General features: G+C 40.7%; 2 protein-coding genes across 5 annotated transcripts; one reads left to right on the top strand and one right to left on the bottom strand.

Moving 5' to 3' along the window:
• Positions 1–93: 93 nt before the first annotated feature.
• On the bottom strand, positions 94–12,673 carry gpr161a (G protein-coupled receptor 161a). 3 transcript variants are annotated; one of them, XM_023294954.3, is made up of 6 exons: positions 12,158–12,673; positions 9,277–9,667; positions 6,355–7,076; positions 4,572–4,679; positions 3,785–3,910; positions 94–3,613 (listed from the first exon to the last, which is right to left on the bottom strand). In XM_023294954.3, exons 2-6 carry the CDS (start codon positions 9,618–9,620, stop codon positions 3,342–3,344), a joined length of 1,572 nt encoding a protein of 523 aa, XP_023150722.1. In that variant the 5' UTR covers positions 9,621–9,667; positions 12,158–12,673; the 3' UTR covers positions 94–3,341. The 3 variants fall into 3 exon arrangements, with proteins under 3 accessions (XP_023150722.1, XP_023150714.1, XP_054870934.1); XM_023294946.3 differs by having other exon boundaries at positions 9,277–9,664; XM_055014959.1 differs by lacking the exon at positions 12,158–12,673 and adding an exon at positions 11,121–12,088 and having other exon boundaries at positions 9,277–9,664.
• Positions 12,674–13,657: 984 nt separating this feature from the next.
• On the top strand, positions 13,658–22,516 carry otc (ornithine transcarbamylase). Of its 2 annotated transcripts, XR_008603133.1 has the most exons (11): positions 13,658–13,924; positions 14,012–14,144; positions 14,264–14,345; positions 14,728–14,815; positions 15,065–15,218; positions 15,303–15,425; positions 15,570–15,623; positions 15,706–15,855; positions 17,011–17,148; positions 17,286–17,404; positions 21,525–22,516. XR_008603133.1 is itself a non-coding variant. In XM_023294871.3 (10 exons), the coding sequence occupies exons 1-10, from the start codon at positions 13,842–13,844 to the stop codon at positions 17,343–17,345; spliced, it is 1,065 nt and encodes a 354-aa protein (XP_023150639.1). In that variant the 5' UTR covers positions 13,658–13,841; the 3' UTR covers positions 17,346–18,730. The 2 variants fall into 2 exon arrangements, 1 of the variants encoding a protein (XP_023150639.1); XM_023294871.3 differs by lacking the exon at positions 21,525–22,516 and having other exon boundaries at positions 17,286–18,730.
• The last annotated feature ends 1,718 nt before the right edge of the window (positions 22,517–24,234 follow it).

The raw sequence follows: 24,234 nt of genomic DNA, 5'->3' as shown, positions 1-24,234 counted from the left end.
ACTGCTGGCAGGTGGCGCTGTTCAACCCTCTTCCACAGCAGACACAGGAAATAATGTTTTATGGAACATTTATGTAAAAAAGTAATAGAAGAATCTTAATAAAAAGCTTTAATGCAAATATCTGTATTACTGTATAGCAAAAATCAAAAGGTTACATCACTTCTTTCTCTTATAAAAGTAGTACCTGTTCAAACGTAATATGAAAAATACAAGGTAAGACTGAAGCACCGGCTCTACGGAGAACAACTCTCCTCTCAGGTTCTTCTCTGATAGTAAACGGAGTGTTTTAGTTTAAATAGAGCTACATGTACCACTAGATATTTACAGGTTCTGTTTCTTGACTGTTGTCTTCATGAGTGAATCCAGACTTCTGACTCCTGAATCCATTTTCCTCATTTGGTCTTCACTGCTAATAAACGGCAACAACCACCTCCTCTGGCGTGCAGTAGAGAACACGTATGTTCAAGTACAATTAGCATGAATGTCCACAGGTACAGGTGATCGTGAAATGAAAGGCCTGTTTTTAACCCACATATCATCTCACTCTGCAGGTTCCTGATTAATGTCAGCCAGCAGATCAGGGCTGATTTCCTAAACCCATTCATTCCTATTCAGAGCTATCCCAGCATGCACTGCAGGAGGAACTCACACATTTACATCAACAGATTGCCGACATCAGTAAACCTTCCTATCGGAACAGGAAAAGCATAGAAACCTTGATTCTGTTCAAGCGTTAGTCAGCATACGTGTTTCCATCAACAGATTTCATGTGGAGGTTTCACGTTTCAAGCTACTGTGATTAAATAATTAATCAATAAGCCGATTATATAATTAACTGTCAACTGTTAATTAGTTGGAAACAGCTTTGATAATTGCTTAACTGTTTTGAGAAGTTATTTCCTCTGTCATTGTAAACTGAATATCTTTGCGATGAGAACAAAACAATACATCTCAGGTTGTCATCTTGGGCTTTTGGAAACACTATTTAATATTTTTCATCATTTTCTGACATCTTAAACACCTAACCTAGAAAATAATGGACAGATCAACTGAAAACGAGGGCAGTTATCACCTGCAGCGTTTGTTGCATTACTAAAGGTTGCTGTAAATGAAAAAATGTGTAAAAACTCTGATATTTCACTCACTTGAGGTGGTTTTGCCTTTTCTGAAAAAGTCAATGTGCTTCACGGGTGATGGACGGTTTTCCAAATAAGATCCAACGTCGTGGACTTTTAATTCTCACGACTGATCGGCTGTTTCTGCCTCGTCTTAAAGACCTCCCCACATTTTCATCTCCTAGACGGCAGTTCTATTTTTCCTCCTTCTTTCAGGTTTTCTGGTGGTAAACAGCTGCTTCTGTTTCCGCAGTTTATTCCAGCCATACGTATCACAGTATACACCGCCACCTTCTGATCACATCTCACTTTATCTGCTCCAAACCACTGATGGAAACACGCCTCATTTTCTTTTCTGCAACATTTCAAAAGTCAGCTTCCCGTTCAGTTCCACAGAAACATGGCTGGTGTTGCATAAATAACACTAAAACCATGTAAATGAGGCAGTTCAATGGAATTCAGCCATGATTAACTATAATTTACACCTTTTTCTTCCTGCTGGGACACAAATGTCTTCAGTAAAAGGTGTTTCCTCCATCATCGTTGAGCATTCGCCTTGTTGTTGGCGTGTTGTGTTGTTGGCGTGTTGTGTTGTTGGCGTGTTGTGTAGTATGTTGTGTTGTTGGCGTGTTGTGTAGTGTGGTGTGTTGTGTAGTGTGTGTTTAAGTAGAGAATTACAATCAGTCACAGAAGTGTGAAAACAAACACAAATCTTTGTCGTCCAGCTGCTGAGTCTAAACGAGCTGAAGCTTCGTTTTCTGCTCCCTTTAAAATGTCGTCTTCATTCCATTAAAGGTCCTGCACACCTGCACAGGTGTTTGCACTTTGATTAGACTGCAGGTAATGAAACTAATCCAAGTTATAAATATACATAGAAACACCATAAATCAAACACTGGAGGCAGTTACTCCCACCTGACTAGATATGGTGTTGTTTTTGTCAGTGGAGAGTATTTTTAACCCTCACTTTTGATCCAGCTGTAGCTGCTTCCTGCTACTCTGGTTGTTCATTGCGTCTTTCTGCTGCTACTCTGGTTGTTCATTACGTCTTTCTGCTGCTACTCTGGTTGTTCATTGCGTCTTTCTGCTGCTACTCTGGTTGTTCATTGCGTCTTTCTGCTGCTACTCTGGTTGTTCATTGCGTCTTTCTGCTGCTACTCTGGTTGTTCATTGCGTCTTTCTGCTGCTACTCTGGTTGTTCATTGCGTCTTTCTGCTGCTACTCTGGTTGTTCATTGCGTCTTTCTGCTGCTACTCTGGTTGTTCATTGCGTCTTTCTGCTGCTACTCTGGTTGTTCATTGCATCTTTCTGCTGCTACTCTGGTTGTTCATTGCGTCTTTCTGCTGCTACTCTGGTTGTTCATTGCATGTTTCTGCTGCTACTCTGGTTGTTCATTGCGTCTTTCTGCTGCTACTCTGGTTGTTCATTACATGTTTCTGCTGCTACTCTGGTTGTTCATTGCATCTTTCTGCTGCTACTCTGGTTGTTCATTGCATCTTTCTGCTGCTACTCTGGTTGTTCATTACGTCTTTCTCCTGCAGCACAGACTCCAGACTCCCGGGAGCTTTCTTGCATTCTTGTAGAATTTTACAACTTCTACGTATTTTTTAGTTTTAAAACAACTTCATGATGATAACTATATAACTGCTGTGATTTTGACTGAGAGGAACTCTTTCCAGTGTGACGTGAATCAGGTTAGAGATGATGAATTACTGGAAGAAACCAGTAAAACTGATAAATGTCCACGTTGTTTCTCACTGACTGGTGCAAAGAAGCTAACAGAGAGAGCTGCAAATGCCCACACAGACCAGAAACCCTCTAATTAGACTGCAGGGTTTGGAGACTAACTGTCTTCAGTAGAGTTGATTGGCTGAAAATGGACTTTTCTTAATGTGATAAAGAAGCATTTTAAAGGAAGCCGATCACAGTGCTGTTAGTCAGAAACTAGTGATATTTTCTTTCATACTGCCTAATGGGGCATGTGTTATTCTGAGAACATACCATAATTTATAGCAGTAAACAAATGAATCCAACAATCAGACCATTCAGGTTACAGTAGTTCAGGTTCCTATTTGATTCCATTAAGAAAGTTTGGTTCAACATAGTGGAATGAATAATGTGCCTCTTGGTGTTTGCTCATCATTTTCAGTAGCATGTAGGGAGGGAGCAGACTTCATCAGCTCTCACTGACAGTGTAGAGGGGGAGAAGAGTCGATAACTGCTGTGTTCAGGCGGGTTTCTCCTCCACGTCCTGCTCTTCTTCATCTCTGTCGTCTTTGACTATCCCTTCATCGATGCTCTCCAGCCTCAGTCTCTGCCCATCCAGGTATCTGGGTCTCGGTGCCATCCTCGCTGTGAAGAGTCCGGCTGGCAGAGCCAGACCCTCCCCGAACAAGGTGAGCTTAGCATCGTTCTCTATGGCCTTCGCCAGGCAGGAGGCAAACGTTTCGAGGGATTGGTGCACCTCTGCATGGACTTGGACTGAGGACGTGTTTTCAGCTGAGGAAGGAAACGTTGAACTGTTAGTGAGGATGCTGCAGTAAACAGCTATGGTGTTTGGTGTTTTGTCATTTGCTGACTGACTGGCTCATTTTTAAAACCCTCAGTGAGTATGAAGCGTCTTCTCTCCTCTCTAATCTTCTGTGGAGCCCAGAAGTAAATGACAGATACCTTTGGAATGCTCCACCTGGTCTTCAAAGGTCACCGAGCTCCTCCTCTTCCCAGACAGATTCCCGTGGTGCTGTAGGAGGGACGAGCCGTCTGTGGAGAAGTTCTCCAGCAGCATCATATCTGTATCTGCGTGGGAACAAACGGACACAGCTAACTGCAGTCAAACACTTTACAGAGGACTCCGACAATGAAAGGAAGGGTTATCTTCATAACATGGAGCCATAAATGTACAGAAATAAGGTGAACAATGAGGCATTTCTGTGTTACACGACTTTACTTGCCCTCCGCACAACATCTCCACCTGAAATCTGAGCTGTGAAAAAGCAATGCGAGGCTAGAACTAAGCTGTGAGTAAGAACATCCACCGCACTAATCCACTTTATAAATACATTTATTATTATTATTATTATTATTATTATTATTATTATTATTATTATTATTATTATTATTATTATTATTATTATTAATCCTGTCTTTTTTGTTTTCAGGTTTACAGCAACAGTTGAGTTTTAAAAAGCCAGATGGGCAAAATTTCAATCTGTGAAAAATGAATTCATTCAGGATGTAAAACCCACTAAAACGATGATCAGTATTACAGATAGTCTTTGACACATTACTCATTTAAGTTACAAACAAATTAATACAAATATTCACTGCTGTATAACGTCCTGTTAGTATGACAAGGTAGACATCAGGTATACAGCACAAACTGTATAAGAAGGATGGATCTGACACATTTCAGGGGTTATTTTTCCTATTTCTTTTTCTTCCTGGGTGCAACACTCACATGACTCCTGAGTGAAACTGAAGCCAGTATCTCCTGTGCTGCTCTCTGGGGCCAACAGATGTCCTCCACCAGCCAGCATGGCAGTCAGGTGTGGGGACATACCCAGGTCTGAAACAACACAAACAGGTTCTTATGTGACTGGAATAGAGCACAGAAATGCATCTAAACAGGCTGCATATGATGGCACAGGCATATATATATTTATTAGGGATGTCCAGTAATATCGGCCTGACATTGGCATAAAAATGTATGATCAGTCAATATCGTTTTTTTTTGGCCTATCATGAAAACTGATAAAATAATGTCTGGATTTCATCAGCATAAACCGACACACAAATGATGATATCATCAAACTATAAACTCAAAGAGGGATAGTGTGAACTGTTGTTTGAGACAATTTTTCCACAACTTATGTTGAAATAGTTTTCTTATTTTGCACATACAATGTTTATATTTGTTGTATCTAAGAATGCATCTTATGGAGCATCACAATAAAATGACACATGATGTGTTAATTCCACCACAGGAGATATGTGATGTTACCTAGAATTAGTTAAATAGCCCACAGATATTGGTTGATATCGGAATCGGAAATTGAGAGTTGGACAATATCGGCAGATCAGTTATTGGCAAAAAAAAACCCAATATTGCACATCTCTTATTTTTATTTTTATTTATATATATATATATATATATATATATATATATATATATATATATATATATATATATATATATATATATATATATATTTATTTATTTTTTATTTATTTTTTTTTTTTAAAAACTTTTTTTTTAAACCATCCACTATATGTATACAAGTTAAATTACTACACTAATTGAACATTTATACATTTATTCCAACACTCTTTGCACTAACACTGACATCACCCTGGTTTTTATCATACTGGAGATCTGATGTTTACATGAACACAAACATCAGGTCATACGTGTAAACAGGAAAAACGCTGGTTAATGATACCTGTACTGTTAAAAACTGGCATTTCTGGGATCATTAATCTGATGTCCTTGTAGCCTTTAACCTTCAGTCAATCTAACTACAAGTGTCGACATGTGGCACTGTCCATGGTGGTCTAGTTACCGTCTGCTGCAGGCTTAAATATGTCAACATTAGGGTTAGCGTTCGGGTTAGGGGTTAGCCCTAGGCTTAAATATCTCGACGTCAGGGTTAGAGGTTGGGGTTAGCCCTAGGCTTAAATACGTCGATGTTAGGGTTAGGGGTTAGCTCTATGCTTAAATATTTCAACGTTAGGGTTTGTGTTAGGGGTTAGCCCTAGGCTTAAATATGTTGACATTAGGGTTAGGGGTTAGCCCCAGGCTTAAATATGTCGACGTTGGTGTTAGGGTTAGCTCTAGGCTCAAATATGTCGACATTGGGGTTAGTGTTAGGGTTAGCCATTATGATGCTTTTTATCATCTCACTGACCAAGCACATTAAACTCTTTGTTTACTAATTGTGCGATGCTTCTGCTGCTGCCAGTGTTTATGTTTCTATCACTTAGCTCTAGCATAATCAAGTTTTTTAAAACCCAGTTAAATTCTTTTCCAGGTTTTATTATTTACTTGTACAGAAATCAAAATCAATAAGTCCAAAACATGATCATAACTGAGCTACCTGTGTTCCTGCAAACATGCTCATCGTTCTATTCAGAGTTTCCTGTTTAGTTTTGATATGTGATTTGGCATCCTAACATAAATAGGTGAGAAATCCAAACCCAGAATGAGCCTCCTCTGAACTGATCTGAGTCAGCCGTTGTCCCACCTGTGATTCTGTTGGAGATGCTGAAGAGGCGGGACGTCCGTTGCCGCGTAGCGAATGACTCTCTGTAGTAGCGATCTCCAAAACACATCCCCAGCAGCTCCTTCCTCACCGTTTTATTCCACAGGCCGTAAATGAGCGGGTGGCACACAGCGCTGCAGAAAGAAAGCCACACCACCAGAGTCTCCAGCCCCTGAGACACACCGCTCTGCCCCCACAAAGCCTCGGTGCAAACCACCCCGACATACGGCCCCCAGGTCATGAGAAAGGTGCCGATCACCACTAGGATGGTGACGAAGGCCTTACACTGACTCCCTGCGTACACCAGGCTCCGTCTGCTCCCGTTAGAGGAAGTCGAGGTGCTGGAGTTCTTACGGCCGTTCCTCTGAGCTCCAGTGGAGTCGTCCTGGGCCACGACCACCGTCCCACAGTGTACCTTACGGGCTTTCATACGAGCAACACGGAAAATGACGCCGTAACACGCCAGCATGACTAAGAAGGGGGGAAGGATGCACCAGGAGACCCAGAAGGCCGTGTAGCTCGGCTCTCGGTGCCAAGACGCCACACAAGTCCACTTGAAGCAGTCGAACTCGAAGGAGGACCAGCCAAACAGAGGAGGCAGACATCCTACCAGGGAGTGAAACCACACGTAGGCGATGACGACCACCGCCCGGTTCCCTGTGATCTTCATCGGGTAGATCATCGGGTAGAGCACGGCGTAGTACCTGCAGCGATGAGAGAAGAGCACAGTAAAAAAATCATAAAATCTGAACAAGAAGTCAACGCTGTTCTCTAGGGAGGTTTCTGACCCAGTAACACAGAGGCTGCTCAGATTGAAGTGAGTGATACAGAAGCTAAAAGCTGCACTTTTCCCCCAAAATGACTCTGTGAAGTGTTTTCCTAAAAGCTGCAAACAGAACAGAAAAGAGGGTTTTGGCGGGAGAACAAAAACATGCACTGTAATCAGAAATCCCCAAAGGTGCAGAGGTTAATTAGGACGCAGTGAGAACAGCGAGGACTTTATGCTACAGAGGAATTACAGCAGGTCTTACTGAACAGGAATAACACACTGGTACTCACTGATTTTAAATGGGAATTGCAGCTACTTGGTGTTACCTTTAATACTGATTAAATAGCTCAGTTCTTTAGTTTTTAACACTTGGGAAAATAACAAAAATGCTCATTTTAATTGCTTGTTTTTCTGAACAAGCAATTCAAAGCCAAAAGTTACATTTAAAATTACACAAAATAAGGAAAACCAGAAAATCCAGACACACTGAAATATTTGATGAACAATTATTTAGGCAGAACATTGATTTTGTATTATTAGTGTCCAAGTGATTAGATTTTTCAAAAATAGCTTCTCATTTTTAAACCACAAAAAGTTCAACTTCCCAACTGAGTAATTTAGTTTTAACAGGCAGACACACAGAAATGTAGGCGACACACAATAGACTAAAAACTGCAAAATCGTTATTTCAGTCACAAAATATTTTACTCTATATTATAACCTAGAAATTACTAAATTTCTCACAAAAATGTCTGATTAAAAACATGTAAATGGAGTGTGGTATGCTCATCAGCTTTATGTGTGCCAGATGTTTTGTGTTAATTTTTCCTTTCTAAAAATAGAAATGAAGCAAAATAATCTAAGCTCAGCAGATGAATAGTGCATTCATGTTGGCAGGCATTTACTTGGTGTGTAAGCCCATTTCATGCTCATCACTCGAGCTGGAAAATCTTCAGAAAAATACCACGACCTGAAGTGTGTGGTTAACCAGTCTTATTTAAAGGTCTGACCTCACTGGGAAAAACACCAAAATAACATCTTCCGGTCAAGTTAGTGAGAACCACTTTGTTAAGTGTCGAATCTTGTTTACAGCAAGACTTAAGACATAAAAATAAAGACACTTGTACTTATTTTTTATATTCATACCAATGGGGATAATCTCAGATATACAGATTAAGAGTTCCAAAAATAAACCCAATTCAAATGGAAGTCAGAGGTAAAACTGTTCCCTTAGTCAACACTGGACATTTGATAGTAATTAAATGTAAATTTCTCCCTGGTCATATCAAAGCTTCATCCTTTGTTGAGACTCATTTACTATACAAAGATTGATTAAAAATTCACTTCATGTGTTCAGCTGAATAAAGCATCCATCTCCTCCACTTTGTCAAGAAAAAAAAACAGAGGATGATGCATGAAGCTATTACTGTGATCTTTAAATCCTCAAATTGCTCTACAGACAGCATCTAGTGGGAAACATTGTGAGAACAGACGTGTCACTGTGGAAAAAGTGCACTTTTCATGGTTTGTGATCGATTAAATCTCAACATGCTTAATGTAGAGGGTCAAACGTTTGTCTCGAGCTCGTCCACATGTGGAAACTGTTTAACACAACCGCTGGCCAATGAGCTGCCACTCTCAAGGACACATGAACAAATTCTGGTAACAAGCCTGTTAATCCTCAGGCTGCTGCTATATCTGCCTAAAAGTAGGTTAAAAGTTTGTATATAATGCTGCATCAATCACTAAGGTGCCACTCAATGCAACAGAAAATGACCATTCTGTACATTCCTTCATCTTAACAGAGAGTTTTTGAATCTTTCAGCTCATTGCTCTGTTTTACAGCTCGTATTTTCCTCTGTGTCAGTCCAGCTGCAGACAGTAAATCAACAACACACTACCTGAATAGAACCAAACTGCACAAGCTGGTAAACAAGGCAGTGATTTGGCAGCTAAAGAGCCACAAATTTTCCCTCAAGGGCAGGTAGAGACCAAAACTGAGCTGAAATGAGGAAAAGAAACACGGCTCTAAATAATTCTAATGGCTGCTGTTTGGAAACGCTGTCGTAATGTTCATGCTTTGTTAATGTGGCCCAATAAAAATAAGGAACTACAGTACTTAACCTGGCACTCACCTGTCGATAGCGATAGCTCCAAGGGTCAGCATGCTGGCAGAGCTGATGAGCAGGTACAGCAGAGCGGTGAAGTTGCACCACACCACCCCGAACACCCACTCTCTCCTGGCCGAGCTCACGGCCACGAATGGCAGCACCAGCACCGACAGCAGCAGGTTGGACAGAGTCAGGCTGAACACAAACTTGTTGCTGGGTGTGAGTAGATAAGGTCGGCGATAAAGAGTCGCCACGATCAGCAGGTTCCCCAGGCAGGCGAGGAGCATGATGGTCACGATGGAGACCGACTCCAGGGCAGCAAGACCCTCGCCATTACCCACAGCAGAGCAGTTCCTACTGGAGTTCATGGTGAGAGACGAGGCCACCGCACAGGAGAAGCAACGGTAGGAGACTGCTAAGGAGGAGGTGGTGGTTAGAAACAGAACGGATGTAAAAGAACCGAACAAAGAAAGCATTTCTAAAATCATTTATAGACCTCTGAAGAATATTTTAGCTTTCTGACACCAAGCAAAGAATCAATGGAAGCAGAAACAGGCTGTAGAGATTTGAATATTGAGATAGTTGCTTTAAACATCATCAGTCCAGATTTATGTGGCCTGAAATCACCTCTTTGAAATTCCCAACATGTGATTGCAAGGTGTTCCCAAATTCAATTCAATTCATAATACATTCCTTTTTTGATCTAAAAAGCCGAATAAAAAACTGCACATAAAAACAAGCTGCTTGAACTTATTTTGTGAAACTCAGGAAAGAAAATCCTGCACAACGCATTTTAATTTGAATATTTAGGCAACCAACAAATAACTAAGCAAAATGCCTGAATGAAATCAGTCAGTGGTTGGTAATATCTGATTAATTCAAGTCATGTCATCTAGGAAAGAAGCTCAGACTGGACTCCAGAAACAAAATATAATTATATAATATATATAATTATATATAATTATATAATATATAATTATATTTATATATAATATAAATTATATATTTATATATAATATATAAATATATAATTCATAATCCAAGTTCCTAAAATTGTAGAATGTTGAATTTATGTAATTTAAAAAAGAAATACCTCTTTATAGCATCTATAAAGCTGTGCTTCACATTCAATAAATTCTATAAAATTAATACACAATAATGCAGCTATAAGCAGATACATGGACACTCCTAAACAGCTTTTAAAATCTAACTACAGCTCCAACAATACTTGTCTCCTTACATGTATCTGTACAAGCAATAATAATGTGAAAAGGTGACATATATATATATATATATATATATATATATATATATATATATATATATATATATATATATATATATATATATATATATATATATAAATAAACTAAGTTACTTACTAGGATTTTAGCATGCAAAACGTTTAGATACTTGGATTCTTTGTTTTCATCGTTTTACTGTCAGGTTTTGAAAACTGGATAACTGCATTTAAAATCTTTACACCAAACTAAAAGCACCAGAATCTAAAATCCTCAGTGTTCACAGTTCAAGCTGTAAAAACTTTTCGTTTGTTCACATTTTTGTCACCAGAAGCGCATAAATGTTGTCAGTTAATTGAGTATGAAAACAGCAGCAAAAAATAACTTTAAAACTCAACATTTTTTAGCTTTCTGTACAGCTAAATGCTGGTAAATTCAAGCTTTCTGTACTAAATGCTGGTAAATTCAGTGAGGAGTTAGCAGCGCTACGCTAACGGTGAGCTAAAATAACTACCAATAGTTAACCGAGTTTAGCTCCAACTTTCTCCCGTTAGTTAACAGAGTTTAGCTCCATATTTCTCCCGTTAGTTAGCCAGGTTTAGCTCCATCTTTCTCCCGTTAGTTTACCGAGTTTAGCTCCATCTTTCTCCCGTTAGTTTACTGAGTTTAGCTCCATCTTTCTCCCGTTAGTTAGCCAGGTTTAGCTCCATCTTTCTCCAGTTAGTTTACTGAGTTTAGCTCCAACTTTCTCCCGTTAGTTAACCGAGTTTAGCTCCGACTTTCTCCCGTTAGTTAGCCAGGTTTAGCTCCAACTTTCTCCCGTTAGTTAGCCGAGTTTAGCTCCAACTTTCTCCCGTTAGTTAGCCAGGTTTAGCTCCAACTTTCTCCCGTTAGTTAACCGAGTTTAGCTCCAACTTTCTCCCGTTAGTTAACCGAGTTTAGCTCCAACTTTCTCCCGTTAGTTAACCGAGTTTAGCTCCATCTTTCTTCCGTTAGTTAACCGGGTTTAGCTCCATCTTTCTCCCGTTAGTTAGCCAGGTTTGGCTCCAACTTTCTCTCGTTAATTAGCCGAGTTTAGGTCCAACTTTCTCTCGCTAATTAGCCGAGTTTAGGTCCAACTTTCTCTCGTTAATTAGCCGAGTTTAGGTCCAACTTTCTCTCGTTAATTAGCCGAGTTTAGGTCCAACTTTCTCTCGTTAATTAGCCGAGTTTAGCTCCATCTTTCTCCCGTTAGTTAGCCAGGTTTAGCTCCATCTTTCTCCCGTTAGTTAGCCAGGTTTAGCTCCAACTTTCTCTCGTTAATTAGCCGAGTTTAGCTCCAACTTTCTCTCGTTAATTAGCCGAGTTTAGCTCCAACTTTCTCCCGTTAGTTAGCCAGGTTTAGCGCCATCTTTCTCCCGTTAGTTAACCGGGTTTAGCTCCATCTTTCTCCCGTTAGTTAGCCAGGTTTAGCTCCAACTTTCTCTCGTTAATTAGCCGAGTTTAGCTCCAACTTTCTCCCGTTAGTTAGCCAGGTTTAGCTCCATCTTTCTCCCGTTAGTTAACCGGGTTTAGCTCCATCTTTCTCCCGTTAGTTAGCCAGGTTTAGCTCCATCTTTCTCCCGTTATTTAACCGGGTTTAGCTCCAACTTTCTCCCATTGTCCCCTCTAAGGGAGCTCTTTACCTGCTCTTTGTCGGCCCTGCGGCTCCACTTCCCCCTCGACGGCGACAAAACCTCCATCTTCCTCGTCTTGTACCGACTCTAGCAGAGAACCGAGTCAGAAAAACCCCAGAAAGCTGAAAACCAGGAGGGCTAGTTAAACTCTGGGAACGTTTGTTCCTCCTCAGCCGAATCACAAACGGCCAGCTGCGGCTGTAAAGGAGTTCTCGTTCTCCTCCTCCTCCTCCTCCTCAGTGTGGGTGGTCGTGGAGGAAAACTGTTTTCATGTCGCCATTTAACATTATAATAAATAGAACGTCTTATAACATGGCATGCTGTTGCTGCTGTGTATAGGGTTAGGTAGGGCAGAGAAACATTTTCCTGTATTGTTAGGGTTTAGGATTAGGTCGGGCAGAGGAACATTTTCCTGAGCTCTGCTGGATATCAGTAGCCGTCAGAGACTGTAAATAAAGACTATGCTTTATATCCAGTAAATAAATAAAGACTATGCTTTATATCCAGTCTCTGGTAGTCGTGTTTAAATCCTGTGAGTGTCTGTACGATCTTTCTTTAATGACAGGCTGTTTATGAATGGACAAAGTGGACCACCCACGGAGATCAAAGCTTCCCGCACAAACGTGTCATCTCCCGGTGTCCAATGACAAGCCGTGGACGTCACCGGCTTCTTCCGTGTGGTGGCCCAATAGTAGTGCAGAGCCGGAGGGCTGTTTATTTATAACGTTTTATTTGTTTAACGTTATAAATATTCATATTCATGCATGTCAGGGAGCCAATTTACCTTTGTTTGTTTGTGTATGTACCTTTTGATTTTATTTAATATTGTATGATATAAAACTATATCTGCCTCCAGAGTTGTCCATGTTTCGCCTCTTACCAACCCTGTTTGAGATCTCACCACCACAAAGGCCATTACAGATAATTGCATTATTATTTTACCTGATAATTACAATATCTGTCCAAATGCAAGCTGAGGAATTAATTCCAGGCTTCTCCATGGAACAAGTAGAACCACCGCATCTTTATTAGGAACTTCATCAAACGACAACCAACAATTTTCCGCCACTCACAGAATAGTTCACTTCCGTGTATCGGTGCACATCTCCTTCAGAATAAAAGCATGGCTCGAAACACAACGAGTAAAGGCGAATAAATTTCATGTTGCCTAACACAAGTCTTAGTGCTATTTGGGTGAATTAAACCTTTAAAATCCTAGATAGGATATGAAGTAGTACTTTGTATGGAATACTCGATGTGGTCCTGAAAGTGCAGCCTCTGTAGACAAACTTACTGGAACACTCCTTGAAAAAAAAATTTAAATTCTAAGTATATTTTGAGTGAAATCATCCTTTAAAGCCATACGTTCTGCATTTAAACCGTAACTTGTGTACTTTAGTGATCATCGATTGTGGTATTTTATAAAAAATGCTCTAAATGTGTGACCGGAAGTGTGCAGCCCTCCCGGTGCAGTCCTCTCCGTACAGCCCTCTCCGTGCAGCCCTCCCGGTGTAGCCCTCTCCGTGCAGCCTCCGGCTCTGCAGACCAACCCTTCTCCCTCTCGCTGCCAGATTCCTCCGCCGGTTCACTGAGATTCCAGTCTGCATGTGTTTTCCAGGCGTCCAGGGAGTGAATTCGCTTCTTGCTGACGAAACACAGCTTTACGTTCCCACTGGATTTCCTTTGATGCACCATGTTTCCCAGGCTGTTGTCTGTCAACACCAACGTTTTCAAATGTTTGCAGTCTTTTCAAAGCTGTGCAGCACGAGGGTTTGGGTAGGAAAATCCAGATTTCTACTTTATTAAACAGCCAGGTTGTGCCAGCTTTAGAAGATCTCATGTCTCTACTTCTTCCTTTCCCAGCTCTGCTTCTCTTGATTCGGTGGATTTAAAAGGTCGCAGCTGTTTGACACTGAAAGACTTCAGCTCAGATGAAATCAAGCGGCTGCTGTGGGTGTCAGGAGACCTGAAGCATCGCATCAAGCATGAAAAACAGGTGACGAACTTCAGATAACAAGTGCTAACTCCACTGTCCAGTTTGTTAGACATCTCCTGTTTTAGTTTGTGGCTTCTGTTTGTGTCTTTTTAGACAGCTAACTGTCATTTCTATTTCAGTATCTGCCTCTTCTGCAAGGAAAGTCAGTTGCTATGATATTTGAGAAGAGGAGCACCAGAACAAGAATGTCCACAGAAACAGGTGTCAGTTTTGAACCCACGTGTAGCTCAGTGAATTAGACAGAATAGTAATGAGTTCAGGCTAAAACTGTAAGTGTCATAGTTTTTAAGTTTAAAGTTTACACAGATGAGCTGCATGGTTTCTTCTTTTATTTAATTAAAACGCTCCTAAAAGCCTGTCCTTGTGCTGTTAGCAGGATGATCTCAGTCATTGTTAACAGACACAAAGGAACTGCTGAGAGGCGACTTTCAGTTCAAGCCTTTAACCAAACTCTGTGAACAAAAAAAGTCTTCTGAAACTCGTTTTCCCCATACTCGCCCCTCAGTGTGTATGTTTTTCTGTGTGCTTATTCGCTTGCATTTGTTGGCTTTTAGAGAAACTAAAGTTATTTTATCACAAACAGGTTTCGCTTTGCTTGGTGGACATCCCTGCTTCCTCACCTCGCAGGACATCCATCTGGGAGTGAATGAAAGTTGCACAGACACAGCTAGGTGAGTCTTATGATTAGGATTTCACTTAAAGAAGTAATGTTTGTCTCATTTTGATGTCTATTGTACACGATTTTTCTTAATTATCTTTGTTTATCCAATGAAATTTGAACAAACAATATTTTTTAGAAAAACTCTCCTCTATATGTCATACTAAAGATAGTTTAGGTCAGCAAAGGTCTTCTTGTGTCTTCATGGGTGTGATTTGCGTAATTATTGTGTGTAATTACAGATCTCTTACTTTCACCACAGGGTGCTGTCAGGACTCTGTGATATTGTCTTGGCGAGAGTTTACAGCCACTCCACGCTGGAGGAGCTGGAAAAGGAGGCTTCCATTCCCATCATCAATGGTCTGTCTGACCTCTATCACCCCATCCAGATTCTGGCTGACTTCCTCACCTTACAAGTACTCCTAGCCCTCATTATACCACCATCTTTATCCAGTGTATGTAATGATGCTGCATTCTTAGTTCCTGAAACTCACTTCTAGGAGCGTTATGGATCTCTGACTGGACTGACAGTGAGCTGGATTGGAGATGGGAACAATGTCCTCCACTCCTTTATGATGACTGCAGCCAAACTGGGAGTTCATCTCAGGATTGCTACGCCAAAGGTTCATATTATGTCCCGTTCTTTTACTGTGTTAAATATCCTGTTTGACCATTCTTGTTTTGCAGTTTGCAGATGCTAATGCAACCTTTAGCTTCTCATCTCTGCACTTCTCATGACACTAAAATAAAACTGTCCTTATTTCCAGGGGTACGAGCCAGAACAGAGTATTATTCATGAGGCACAAAAACTTTCCAAGCAGGTACGATCTCTCTAGGCATCATAAAAGATCCTGTGCTTCCTATTATTATGAATAAATGAATGAAATAAGCTTTCTGTCTCAGCATGGGACTCAGCTGGTTCTGACCTCTGATCCGATGGAGGCCGCCCATGGCAGCAATGTTTTGGTCACTGATACGTGGGTCAGCATGGGACAGGAAGACGAGAAGAAAAAGAGGCTCAAAGACTTCAGAGGTTACCAGATTACTATGCAGGTAAAGAGGGATGTTATTTTAGCATTTTCTGCCTGTGTCTATAACCTGTTTTAGGGTTAGAAATCAGGACACCGGTAGTTTTTTAAAGAAGTTAGCTGCTGCTTTTCTCCCCACTTTAAACCCTTTTGAAATATGGCATGCATAATATTATGGGCTTCATAGTTCTGGTAAAGTGATGGCATTCTGTCCATCAGACATAGGTCCCTTTTACAGTAATGTTCCTCTCGTTTCATTCAGACATTTCCACCACTGTGACACATAATCACGGTTCCCACACGATGTTAGCCGTTTGTTAGACGACATCTAGAGACGTGTGATGCTTCCAAATCAATGTAAGATGTCAGTTCAGTGTTTATTACCTAATGCAGCTGAAAAGTTCAGACGAGTGTTTTGTTGATAGTAAGACGGAAATGTTTGTAGATCCCATCAGTTTTCACAGAGTCATGACCAGGTTTTCATTCAGTCATGAAGCTGAATTGCTTAGATGCTGCCAGATAAATGGAAAGGAAAGCATGTATGAAAGGAGCTCATGATAATACACTCATCATTACTGTGCAAAACAATATCTCCATCTTGAAACCAAACAGTAGCATTTAACCTTCTGCAAACTCCATGTAACTTTAAATATGTTCTTAAAATGTGATTTTATGAAATGCTTTGCACAGTACAAGATTAAATGCACAGCAAGGGAGGAGGTGATATTATACAGGAAGCTGCACGACGATTTCTGCTTGTATAACTGATATAAAGGCGGTGGTGTACTGTACTTTTCACAGACAAAGGAGGCTGCTAGCTTCCTTGTGATATAAAATTTGTCATCTCCCCAAGTTCTTGACAGTCCATGTTACCCATCTACACAAGTCTGCATGCAGCTCAGAATGTGTGCGACCAGACAGTTCATACAGTTGCAGAATACCTGAATATGACCTGCAGCACCTGTTTGCAATGGAGTCTCCCAGTGGACTCCAGTGGAATAGAAAAACAGTAAAATAACAGCAACTACATATCGGTGTCTGAGTGTAATCCAGGCTGAGTGTGGCTCTATCCCTGGGTCAAGAAGCAAACATTTAATAGATTTTTGTGCCTCCCAGTGTCTCTCCATACGTTGCTGAAGCTGGTTTTAACTCCCATGATCTGGTTACTGGTCCATTTCAGACCGGAAGCATGGCCAAACCAGACTGGACCTTCCTGCACTGTCTGCCTCGGAAAATGGAGGAGGTGGATGATCACGTATTCTACTCATCTCGCTCCCTCGTCTTCCCCGAGGCTGAGAACAGGAAGTGGACCATCATGGTGGGTAATCGGCTGAAACATGAGTATTTAATGTTCAGTTTAACATGAGTGTAGGATTAAGTTCATCCTGCTGGAATAGTCTTTGCCTCCAGTTTGAATTTCTGTCTTCTAATTGTCTCAACTGTCTTCTCTTTCAGGGTCTAATGGTTTCTGTTCTGACAGACTACGCTCCACAGACACCTCTGATGAAGTTTTAACTTCATGTGTTTAAGGTGGAATTACGTTTGTGTGCTACGCAGCATGGCGGTCCCCCCAGGTACCTCTGATGTCTAGTGTTCACCCACTCATAAACACCACCGCCAGACTACATGAATTACCCCAAAGAAACTGTGTTTGCATTGTTTAGCTTTCTGATGCCATGGTTTTCTAGTCTGGCTGTTTAATAGGAGACTAGAACATGCTGTCATTAATCTGTTTACATCTCAGCGTGTCCTCTGATACACAGTGAGAATGAAGGAAAGCAGTGAAAGTATTGGTACTAGATGTGGTTGTGTTACTGTGTGTCTTCAACTTTTTTGAAAATACATCAGAAACTTGTAGGACAAAATGCAATCAGAACAACCTGACCAACCGCTGTTCTTCTGGCCTCTACATATCTATGTGGACATCTGAGGCATGCACGTTTGTGAGAAGGTTCACATCAGTTGTTTTACTTTAACACCTTCCTGCACAGTTACCAAATGCTTTGTCCACACCACACCGCTAAATGGACATGCCACTGGTTTGTCATATTTAAGCTAGAAATCATTTTGTGCTTTGCATTCATGCAGAATATCATCTATAATAGAATATGCAGTTTACATTTTGAATGAGGGCAGTAAGAAAATCAACTTTTTTCTTTTAATTCACATTAGTGGTATGGATGACCTGAAATCCATAGTTAGGATATGGTTGTATGCCAGGAGCATCCTTGGGATCTTGTCAAACTCACCCATGTTTCTGGCCTCTTTCTAATAAAGGCAAATGCAACCAAAAAAAAGGATCTTAGGATTGCATGACATATCATTTTTAGTGTAGTGTAGTGTAGTGTTTTTATTTATTGGTTTTTCTTTTGAAAAAGCAGCTTTATTTTAAATCACAAATCCTGCACTTCTGGTCTTCCATACATACCGTCAGAGTGGAGAAGGGAATGCTCACTTCCGGTCGCACATTTAGAGCATTTTTTATAAATTACCACAATCGATGATCACTAAAGTACACAAGTTACGGTTTAAATGCAGAACGTATGGCTTTAAAGGATGATTTCACTCAGAATATACTTAGAATTTTAATGTTTTTTTTCAAGGAGTGTTCCAGTAAGTTTGTCTACAGAGGCTGCACTTTCAGGACCACATCGAGTATTCCATACAAAGTACTACTTCATATCCTACCTAGGATTTTAAAGGTTTAATTCACCCAAATAGCACTAAAACTTGTGTTAGGCAACATGAAATTTATTCGCCTTTACTCGTGTTTCGAGCCATGCTTTTATTCTGAAGGAGATGTGCACCGATACACGGAAGTGAAGTATTCTGTGAGTGGCGGAAAATTGTTGGTTGTCGTTTGATGAAGTTCCTAATAAAGATGCGGTGGTTCTACTTGTTCCATGGAGAAGCCTGGAATTAATTCCTCAGCTTGCATTTGGACAGATATTGTAATTATCAGGTAAAATAATAATGCAATTATCTGTAATGGCCTTTGTGGTGGTGAGATCTCAAACAGGGTTGGTAAGAGGCGAAACATGGACAACTCTGGAGGCAGATATAGTTTTATATCATACAATATTAAATAAAAATAAAAGGTACATACACAAACACATGATAACTCTGGAGGCAGATATATAAAAATGAAAGTTAAGTACACAAACACGCAAGTAAATTAGCTCTATGACTCCCTGACATGCATTAATACAGATGTTTATAACGTTAAGCAAAACGTTATAAAACAAACAGCCCTCCGGCTTTGCAGACTCAGTATATATATATATATATATATATATATATATATATATATATATATATATATATATATATATATATATATATATATATATATATATATATATCTCACAGAGCTCCACATTGCTCTGTAATGAGCGTCAGGAGGCCCTGCATGGAGAACAATTAATTTAAAAAATCTCATTTCCGGTTCCGCTGGTATTTGAAAGCTTAAAATTGGTAAAAACGCACAGTTTTTTTCTTTCTCTTCTTTTTGTTTTTCAAATTTTTAAACGAAAAAACAAAAAACCCAAAACGATTGTTTGTTTTTTCTCATTTTATTTTGAAACGGAAAAACCAAAGAACGAACCATCACGGATTATTCTACTAGCTTTACTATCAGGGTAACCTCCTCTAATACCAGCTTTGAATTAAAATCTGATCAGCACTGTTTTTTGGAAGTTAATGTTTGATGTAATGAGAACTATAGTAATTATTAAAGTTATGTAAATAAGTTTTCTGACTGTTTTAATACGCTAAACTCAGTGGATAGAAAGCCTCTGTCTGCTCCTACAGGGGAAAAGAACACTTGTAATCAATCGTTTTAAATGATTCGGTAGGTATTAGAACTGTTAGAACAGTATGTTTTTAAAGAAGTAGGAATATAGTTTCACAGACTGCACTAGTTCCATTCTAATCCGCTGCAGCAGCTAGGGCAGCGTTCTGAACGGGATTTAAAAGTTTGTTTTGTTCTCGGAAACATTTCACTCAAATTTACTTTAACTGTAGTCATCACGGAACTAACCTGACTAGAAATCATTAAAGTATATAAAATACTCGTGGATAATAGGTTAGAAAGATAAAGTGATTTTTAATGACCGAATCACCGACCAAAGCTACAGGAACGTTTTGGCGGATTGATATTCACGTTATTAGGCCATAGGTGAATTTTTAATATTTTTAATGGGTCAGTTGTGATAAAAGAGCTTTAAACTATCCTTTCACCAATATGTTTTTATGTGTTTTGTAATTAATATGCTGCTCACCTTTAAATATTTTCCAAAATGAGTATTTCATGTATATTTGTTACCTGTCGATAACTAGCTAACGCCACAGGTAAGGCTAGGTAGCTTAGCTTCCTGCTGGGTCAGCCCGGTGAGGAGCAGCTGTCAGCGGGGTAACGGTGGAGATGACGGGGCAGACAGGTGCAGCCGGGTGGTAATTAGGAAATTACTGTAGGCAATCTTGCTTTGTTTTACTCTGGCTGTATGCTGTTGTGTGATTGGTTGTGAGTGTGTCTGGGTGGGTACTTTTGACCCGACGAAGTGACACTGAGGAGGTGCAGGTGTGCAGGAACGTTTTTCCTCGATGGTCTGTCGGCGGAGCAGGAGGCAGAGCGCGGCGGCGTGGACAGCGTGGGTTCTTTGTGGCTTGAGAAAAACCCAAGCACAGACTCAGCAGCCCCAAGCAGGAAGCTTAGAGAACGGGGCTGAGGACATATAAGCCCAGCTGCCAGATGGTGAGCAGGAGGACGGAGGACCGACTGCGGGAGCAGTTTATGATGAGTTCGATAGGAGGCTAGCGGGGCTAACGCTAGCCCGGCGGCTAGCATCCTTCGGATTGGAATGTTTCACCGCACTCAGTGTTTTGTGGACCAAACAGCGTTGCACCACGTTGTTGCTTCAGACTGCGGACGGGTTTCGGACGTACAGTAGTGCAATTGAAGTTTTCAGGATTGGTCAGAAATAATCCATGGACACTGGGTCTTCTTCTTGAGTCCAAATGGATGTAGGACATCTTCTCAGAGTGCCCTGCAGCGCCATCATTGTCCTTGGATGTGCAATAACAGAGTCAAAATAATCCCACACATCTGTGAAAGGAATGTTCTTCATAACAATGCTTATAACAATGCATCCATATGATTCAACATGCCATTTAGCACAAAACAATTATTTGTTTCCTTCTATAATGCTTGAGCACCTTCTACAATACCTTAAATAATGCAATGTGTGCTTTAGAAAGTATCAGGTCAATCTTATCTCCTATTTTGAAGAGTCTTTTATAGTGATCAGTGTGGTAATTAATAATCACCACACTGGTCAGCACACTGGTCAGCACGAATTACCACACTGGTCAGTTTGAAACCTTTAAAATATTGAAAACTTTTGACCAAATGAACCTTTTTGGACCCTTACCTCATTTTGTTGATGATAATATCCTTAATGATAGTTTATTTATCTTACACAACATGTTATTAATTTTTTTTTCTGAGAATGTGTACTTTGTTACAACTTTATTATGTATTTTTGATACTTTTGTGGTTTCAAATTTTTCCTGCCTGGTGACTGAGTCACTGCTGCCCTATTCCAATGTAAATGAGCAGATCTCAGCAGGAGGTCCATGTCTGTGTCCCGTCTAGAAAACGTTTCCTCTGAGTTAATCCCCTCTTCGTGTCTGCAGGTCCCTTTTCATGCCAGTCTGCCCAGAGGTGCCTTCATCCCGTCAACTCTTGATTAGGCATCTGTCTAAAGGTTAAGTTTCCATCTTCCCTCATGGACTGCTGAAGGACATGACCTCAGAGTTCTCCCAGAGTCTGTCTTACTGATTTGACCCCTCACTGCTTCCCTGCTCTCCAGTGACCACATGGACATCTACATTAGTTCCCTGTGTAAATCAATTCTAGAGTCTGTTGTGTTGGACAGTGCCCTCCAATTTAAAGCCACCATCCCAACGTCATAATTTCTTCAGATTGTCCAACTCAGTCTTTTGGTCATCACTGAAATCCTCATCCTATTCCAACTCTCCATTGATGGATGTCTCGACAGACTCGGGGACAGTTTTTACCCAGAGGCTGAGAGGCTGATGGACTCGAGGACTGTTAAAGCACAGTGCACTTTAAATAAGCACTTTACATACACTTTCAGAGCTTAAATTGCAGTATTTTATGGGCTGATTACGGGCAGGGATTGTTTTAAATTCTATTTATTGTACTTTTTATGTATTTAATGCTGCTGACCCAGGACCTGAGTACAGTGTTTCGTTTCTGGGTGTTATTTATACTGAAATGACAAACTTGAAACTTTGCAACACACTCCTTTAACACATTTTTCAACCCATTTTAAAATGCACCTGTTTATGGGTTTCGAATTGATAACTGCCGACCCCTTCAATAGTTTGTTTTCCTTATAACGTTCGCGCATCATGTTTTAATTGCAGGACGGCCTATGCGTGTTCTGTATTTTTTTTGTGTGCCTTCTATAGACAATCATTCTTAAGCAGTCAATGTTAAAATGAGATACATTGTAGCAGTGTGCTGTTATGAGGTTCACTGACCCTTTTTTTCTTGAACCCATATAAACATCCCATGTAAACATTTTGAGTAATAAAATGTTCAAGTATCTGTCTCAAATGAATATGTAATATGTGTAATAAAATATTGGTTATGCAGACAACATCTGCCTTTTGATCAGTGGTTACGAATTATCTTATTTGACCCTTTTCAAGTGTAATGACTGTGTAACTGCGTTAGAATAATAAAACAACAGTGAAATTCTCAAAGGTTTACTGAACAAGTTCACAAAAGGTATCACGCACGTTTGAAGTACAAGCATATTTTAAGCAGTATTTTAAGTTTAAAGGGACACAATGTAACTTTTTGGATTCTAATGTTGTCAGCACAAAACATGCTCTTCACAGCCAGGTAGACAGGTATTTCTGGAGTAGGTTATCAAAGAATGGATTTGGAAATTGTTATTAAAATCAATAAAATAAAATTAAAGTTATTAAAATCACTTATTCAGCTACCTTTAGTCTACATTGCCATGGTAATGAGCAATAGACGTACTCACTTGCAGTAAAGTTATTGTCTAGTGCAGGGATAGGGAACCTACGGCTTGAGAACTACGTACAGGTCTTTAGTCCTCAACGAGGAGCGGCTCAGGGGGACTGGGGAAAAGTTGCCGATTTAGGCCTTGCCTCCGAGCCTCAGCAGTGCTCGTCATGACGGCCTGCTGCCGGTTCACGGGCAAAGACGCATTAACAACACGAATAACGGGGAGTGACGTTACGGCAACAAAAAATGACAAGCTACAGTAAAAAAGACAAGAAGAAAAACGCTACAAACAATACGAATAACCAAAAAAAAAAGACAAACGCAGAATCATTTTAGGTAAGTAAAAGTTGGGACGGTAATAATCACTCGCCGGTAGATAAGTGCGCCAATAAATTCAAGCGGCTTCTTCTATCCTTATTAAAAGCCGCAGAGTTGGGCGGGACGAGCGAGGAGGCCCGAATCGTCACATCCTGCCCGTACCTGATTGGGAGTCTGCGGTCAGCTCGACCAATGAAGTTCGGAGTGTGCGGTCAGTGTGCCGTCCGCGTCCAATCATAATGCCTGACAGTCCGCGGTGACCCTAGACCGGGCCTATTCAATTGGCGGCCCGCGGGCCACATCCGGCCCGCGGGCCCCTCACAACTGGCCCACCCCCCAATGACCCCTTTCCAACCATCTAAAGCAGCCCTAGCGGCCCGCGGGCCACATGCGTCCCGAAAGCAACCCTCGAGACGACAAGTTCTTACAAAAATTCCAACATTATTGCGAACATTGAATGCAACACTTGCCGTAACCTAGCAACTAACCCACAATGCATTGTGTTGAGTAGACACGTTTGAAAAGTTAACATTAGCAGTTCTATACAGGCGAAAATAGCAGCATGTCTTTTTCTATCCTGAAACGATAAATCGGCGAGGAAAACCGTCGGTTTAATCCTGCGTGGACTGACAAGTATTTATTTATTTACCACCAAGTCCGAACGCCAAACCAATGCGTTTACTCTGCAACGAGTGCTTTGCAGCGCTGAAAGATTATAATGTCCGAAGACATCACGTTGGAAAAACATGCCGCGTTTCGGACAAACTTTCCCGAGGGATGTCATGAGAGAGCGGCTATAATTCAAAGTTTGACTGCATCTTACAACCGGAGCTGTACTACAATGAAGCGGACCTGCACAGCTCAGGAAAGGGCCACGAAAAAGAGGCTGTTCACAGACTCAGAAACTGTGAAGGACTGCATGTTGGTTGTCGTGGATGAAGTTTTAACGGACGATAAAGTTAAGACGAGTGTGACATCTGCTATCAAACAGGTCTGACACGTCAAACATTCTCGCCACAG

The sequence above is a fragment of the Amphiprion ocellaris genome, chromosome 11 (genome assembly GCF_022539595.1).
Source record: "Amphiprion ocellaris isolate individual 3 ecotype Okinawa chromosome 11, ASM2253959v1, whole genome shotgun sequence".
Taxonomy (NCBI): domain Eukaryota; kingdom Metazoa; phylum Chordata; class Actinopteri; family Pomacentridae; genus Amphiprion; species Amphiprion ocellaris.
The sequence above is the reverse complement of the archived record's forward strand: the minus strand, read 5'-3'. Positions and strand labels throughout refer to the sequence as shown.